This window comes from Nicotiana tomentosiformis, chromosome 9 (genome assembly GCF_000390325.3).
Source record: "Nicotiana tomentosiformis chromosome 9, ASM39032v3, whole genome shotgun sequence".
NCBI classification, from domain to species: domain Eukaryota; kingdom Viridiplantae; phylum Streptophyta; class Magnoliopsida; order Solanales; family Solanaceae; genus Nicotiana; species Nicotiana tomentosiformis.
The window spans coordinates 106,938,411-106,944,901 of record NC_090820.1 but is presented as its reverse complement, the minus strand read 5'-3'; the positions used below and the strand labels follow the sequence as shown (position 1 = coordinate 106,944,901).

Here is a 6,491-nt window from a genome sequence, read left to right as displayed (position 1 = left end):
TAAATATTTATATAGGGAGTGAGTGAAAGAGTTCTTATCTTATGATATCTCTATCTACAATTTCATTGGATTTCAAGATTTCACTAGCATTAGTTCTTGTCGACTTGGCATGTTGTATTCCACCAATCTTTCCAAGATTTTACTACAAAAATATGTGGCTTTAAATTGCAAACTGTCCTATAAGCTGGTCTGGCAAAATTATATTGCACACTGTCTTGTGGTTTTACCTGGTAAATCTTACAGTTTTTCTTCTGTGGGTCTGTTTGATATTGCCATGCATGTATCACTTTGAAGTCTGCAAAATAAAAAACTGAAGTCTGCAAAATAAAATTTCTGAATTTAATCTCTACACAAGTACACATGCTTTAAGTCTGTAAAGCCACAACTAAAATAAGACATGAATTTCTCAATGAGGTTTTAATTTGTGAAGGACAGCCGGGTGCATTCAGCTCTCACTATGCGTAGGGTCCGGGGAAGGGCCCGATCATAAGGGTCTATTGTACGCAACTTTACCCTACATTTCTGTAAGAGACTGTTTCCACAGCTTCAATCGTTAGTTTTTACATTAATTGTGGTCCAAAATTTAAATGGCAAGAATTTATTTAGTACCATTTTAACGGAGAATAAAAGTGATCTATCGAATAGTTTAAGGGTAATTTTGGCACTTTTGTGTTAGTTAAATGCATCACCACCAAGAGCCTATACATATGTATATTCATTCAAATTCAGACAATTTATTGACGTAGCCTATAGGTGATTATAACCTCACCACTACCGCACTACGTACCCCCCTCCCCCACCCAAAAACAATTTCTACTTTATTTCAAATGCAAAAAATTTCAATTGAACCACCAAAAGATTGTGATTGAATGATAAATACTCCTTCATCCTAATAAGAGGTCTGGGATTCAAGCACTACGTATAGAGTCGCTTTTGATATAGAGCGTTTTACCCCTAAAATGAGATATTTTAGCACGGATCCGAATTAGTCGGACAGCAAAACGGATGTCGAATACCGAATGGAAAATAAATAAGACTTCAATTGAAGCATCAAAGTTTTTCTTTGTCTCATTGTCAATTTGCTCATACTAGTGGTCCAAATTAATGTGCAGAAGTGTGTGAACAATGCATGACCATTAGTTACTCTTATGCTCTGGCCAAGTGGATATTAGTATATTGCAATAATCCATAATCAGACGTGGGAACTCCAGATTGGCTATAAGATAGGAAATCTGCATTGGGTTAGATTTTTTAAACATAATGTATCTAAAAATATCTAGTCATTTTTAACAGTGCACAACTTTGCCAAATGGACAACAATGCAAAAGGTTACAAATTGTCATCCACCAATCAAAAACCAGATACTGATATTCATGGATAAGTATTCTGGGCAATTTTGAGTCATTTATATACAGATGGTGCAAGCCCATTAAACTCATCAAGCCACAAATCAAAATATTCTTTCTCTGTAGTAGCTGCATTCAAGAGTTTTCTCATTTTATTTCTACAATGGCAGCTGCTACAATGGCTCTTTCTTCCCCTTCTTTTGCCGGAAAGGCGGTAAAACTCTCACCATCTGAAACCACTGGAAATGGGAAAGTTACCATGAGGAAGACTGCAAGCAAGGCCAAGCCTGTCTCTTCTGGCAGCCCATGGTACGGTCCTGATCGTGTCAAGTACTTGGGGCCATTCTCTGGTGAGTCCCCAAGCTACTTGACTGGTGAGTTCCCTGGTGATTATGGATGGGACACCGCTGGACTTTCAGCTGATCCAGAAACTTTCGCCAAAAACCGCGAGTTAGAGGTGATCCACTGCAGATGGGCCATGCTTGGAGCTCTTGGTTGTGTTTTCCCTGAGCTCTTGGCACGTAATGGTGTCAAGTTCGGTGAAGCTGTATGGTTCAAGGCAGGATCTCAAATTTTCAGCGAGGGTGGACTTGATTACCTGGGCAACCCAAGTTTGGTCCACGCACAAAGTATTTTAGCCATTTGGGCTTGTCAAGTTGTGTTGATGGGAGCTGTTGAGGGTTACCGTGTTGCTGGTGGACCTCTTGGTGAGGTTGTTGACCCACTTTACCCTGGTGGTAGTTTCGACCCATTGGGTCTTGCTGAAGACCCAGAGGCTTTTGCTGAGCTCAAGGTAAAGGAGATCAAGAATGGTAGACTTGCTATGTTCTCCATGTTTGGATTCTTTGTTCAAGCTATCGTCACCGGAAAGGGTCCATTGGAGAACCTTGCCGACCATCTTGCAGACCCAGTTAACAACAATGCCTGGGCTTACGCCACAAACTTTGTTCCCGGAAAGTGAAGTTCTTAACTAAGAGTCTCTTCTAGTAATTGATTGATTGATAGCCTGTAAAGCTAGCTATTGTAAATTACCGGAGATTATATATGGATTTTTATTTTGTCTCCAATAATTGTTTAGTTCCATATATTTTTGCACCTTCATTTTAAAACAGCAGAATCAGACTCAACTGCCAGGTTGTATGTAGTTGCATATTAATCTATCAGAAAGGCATGGCCAATCCATATGTCATTACAAAATTTTATCTTGTGCCAATCTCCGATTTAAGTTACGCCATGTTGCTCGGATTCTTAAAAAATATAATAAAGTGCATTTTGGAGGATCCGACAGATGTGTGGCCATATTTTCGGAGAGCCCGACCAACATAAACGCTATGTAACATTTTTTGACTAAGCAATGATTTGATGATGATATATTGCTGACTAAATGGCTGATGAAGGCATTCTAGTTTTTCAAGATCAATTTTCCGAAGGAAGAAGGCCAACTAATTTTGAATTGCTACAGTATGTGCCAATATATGGTCTGTGCAGCTCAGAATGAATTTCACGTTGAGCTCCCTCCAAAGATCAAGTTAAGCAGGTGGAGGTAGAGGTTCGGATACAGGTACTCAAATAGTGTATTTGTGTTAAGAAGTTCATTAAATATATGCAAATATTAAATTTAGAACCCGGCTAGTTATTAATACTTGAAATTGTTATTTTAAAATCCAGAACCCATAAGGTTTGAAATGCTCGCGCCGTCTCTGTTGAAATATTATACGGATGGAGCTAGTAGGGGGAAATCGAGGGACAAGTTCATATGCTTTGGCGGAGCCAGGATCTTCATCAAGGGGAGTCAAAATATAAAGAAACAAACCCACCAAGAAGTCAAGGGGTGTCATTATATAGTATATATATATATATATATATATTTTAAAAATCATTACCAAGCTATACAATGTAATTTTCCGGCGAAGGGGTGTCGATTGACACCCCTTTGGTGCATGTAGCTACGCCACTGGCTTTATGTATACGTGATATGTTTTTGGCTATGTTACGTGGGCTCTCCAAAACAGCTGTCGCATCCTCACAAAATATACTACTTTTGGAGGATCCAACACGCACCCATCTACATTTCTGAAGAGTCCGAGCAACATATGTTTTTGGCGATTTAATTCATGCAAGAGAAAAAAAGTCATGAATGTACCAATGTTGAAGCAGAAGCTATAAATGACGCGATGTCCTTTTGTGTTGCCAGATATATGCCTCAGGTGATCATTGAAACTGATTCATTATTATTGAAAAACATTCCGGTGGATATATTTGCAGCTACATAGAACAGTTCAGCTTGTTCTTATGAGGAGAAGAGTGCACTATCTGCATCCCTGGAGTTGAGACTTCAATCCACATATGTTAGGACTTTGAAGACAAACATTGGGTGTTCATGGAACATATTCTATGTAACTTAAAAAGGAGCCTTTGGACGACTCTTCATATCACATCAAATCCAGTGTTTCATAAAAAATAAAAAAAATATTATGGTTGACTATCATTTCTTTTGTTAAAAGATCCATGAGCACTTGATTTCCACTACCTACATGAAGATAGGAGACTAATTAACTAGCTGTTCACTGGCATTAACCGAAACTCGAGTTGATTATTTTTGTAATAAGCTGAGCGCGATCATTATCGATGGGCCAGCTTGAGGGAGACTGCTACAGATGAACATAAATGTCCTTTGGTATAATGTACATAGTAGCAATTATGTTTAGGGGCGGAGCCAGAGACCAAGTTATGGGTTCGGCCGAACCTAGTAAATTTGGTTCAAACTTTGTATTCGTTTTAAGAAACCCATTTAATATGTAAAAATTATTAATTTAGCACCTAATAACTTAAATAGACTAGAATCTTGAACCCATAAACTTTACTTTTTCTCGTATATTAGTACATGCTGATTTTGAAGAATTTTTTTTGAGGGATTGTGATTGGCTTGCAATTTCATAGGTCCATAGGAAATGGCCTAATGACCAATACTCATTGCTTCGTCATGACTTATCCTTTTTTTCGTGTATATTAATACATGTTTATTTTGTAGAATTTTCTTGACAGACTCTAATTGGCCTGAAATTTTATAGGTCCAACGAAAATGACCTAGTGACCAATACTAATTCCTACGCTATGACTTTCGATTTTATTTCCGGCGTATCGAGATCATGCAACACGAATTTATGATTATATTGACTTTTTTTTGTGTAATAGTGCATGCTAATTTTATAAAAAAAATTGACATATTATGATTGGCCTAAAATTTTATAGGTCCATAGAAAGCGGCCTAGTGAACAATACTCATCACTTCGCCATGACTTTCTAGTTCATTTTATGCCGTTCGAGGTCATGCAATGAATTTGTAACTATATCTACTTTTTTGTGTGTATTAGCACATGTTGATTTTATAGAATTTTTTTGACGGACTCTAATTGGCCTGCAATTTTGTAGGTCCATAGAAAATGGCCTAATAACCAATACTTATTATTTATCCATGACTTTCGGCTTAACTTTTTGGTGTTTAGGGGTCATACAACATGAATATATGACTATATTCACTTTTTTCGTATGTATTAGTATATGCCGATTTAAAAAAATTCTTTAACGAACTATGATTGAACTGAAATTTCGTAGGTCGCTAGGAAATGACGTACTGACCACTACTCATTGCTTCGCCACGCCATCTGCATGAATTCGGAAAACTGGTCTCGAATCTCCTAAAATTTTACGGGCCCATAAAAATAACCTAATGAATAATAGTCATCGTTTCGCCATGACCTTTCCTCATTTTTTGGCGTTTACGGTCATAAAAAGTGAATTAAGGACGATTCTCAGATTTTCATATGCTAGTCCATGCCATCTGCATGAATTCGGGCGACCGATCCTAAATCTCCTAAAAATATTTGGGCCCATAAAAAATAACCTAATGAATAACAATCATTTCTTCGCCATGAACGTTCATTATTTTTTGGCATTTTAGGGTCATAAAATAGGAATTCAAGATGATTCCCAGATTTTCGTGTGCTAAAGTTTACGCCATCTACATGAATTCGGGCGCATTATCCCGAATCATCTAAAATTTTGCTGGCCCATACAAAATGACCTAATGAACAATAATCAACGCTTCATCATGAACATTCATCTTTTTTGGCATTTTAGGGGCATAAAACAGGAATTCAGGACGATTCCCAGATTTTTGTGTGTTATAATCTACGCCATCTACATGAATTCGAGCGACCGACCCCGAATCTCCTAAAATTTTGCGGGCCCATAACAAATGACCTAATGAACAATAGTAATCGCTTCTCCATGACCGTTCCTTTTGGCATTTTAGGGCCATAAAAAAGGAATTCAGGATGATTCCCAGATTTTCGTGTGCTATAGTCCACGTTATTAGCATGAATTCTGACGACCGACCCCGAATCTTCTAAAATTTTGCAGGCCTATAAAAAATGACCTAATGAACAATATTCATCACTTCGACATGACCGTTCCTCATTTTTTGGCGTTTTAGGACAATAAAACACGAATTCATGACGATTCCTAGATTTTTGTGTGATAGTCTACGCCATCTACATGAATTTGGGCGACCGACTTTGATCTCTTAAAATTTTGCGGGCCCATAAAAATGACCTAATGATCGCTTAGTCATGATCGTTCCTCGTTTTTGGCATTTTAGGGCCATAAAATAGGAATTCAGGACGATTCTCAGATTTTCGTGTTTATAATCCACGCCATCTGCATGAATACCGGCACCGATTCTCCTCAAATTTTACGATCCTATAAAAAAAAAGATCTAATGAACAATAGTCATCTCTTCCCCATGACCATTCCTCAATTTTTGACGTTTTAGGGTCATAAAACAAGAATTCAAAACGATTCACATATTTTCGTGTGCTATATAGTCCACACTATCTGCATGAATTGGGGCAACTTGCCCCAAATCTCCTAAAATTTTGCGGGCCTATAAAAAATGACCTAATGAACAATTATCATCACTTTTCTATGACCCTTCCTCATTTTTTAACATTTTAGGGCTATAAAACAGGAATTCAGGACGACTTCTAGATTTTTATGTATTGTAGCCCACACCATCTGCATGAATTCGGTAATCTCCTAAAATTTTGCGGGCCCATAAAAAATGACCTAATGAACAATAGTCAT

General features: G+C 37.6%; 1 protein-coding gene across 1 annotated transcript; it reads left to right on the top strand.

The window, feature by feature from the left end:
- The first annotated feature begins 1,430 nt into the window (after positions 1–1,430).
- LOC104110517 (chlorophyll a-b binding protein 40, chloroplastic-like) lies at positions 1,431–2,543 on the top strand. Its single transcript, XM_009620035.4, has one exon. The coding sequence runs from the start codon at positions 1,510–1,512 to the stop codon at positions 2,305–2,307; it is 798 nt and encodes a 265-aa protein (XP_009618330.1). The 5' UTR covers positions 1,431–1,509; the 3' UTR covers positions 2,308–2,543.
- The last annotated feature ends 3,948 nt before the right edge of the window (positions 2,544–6,491 follow it).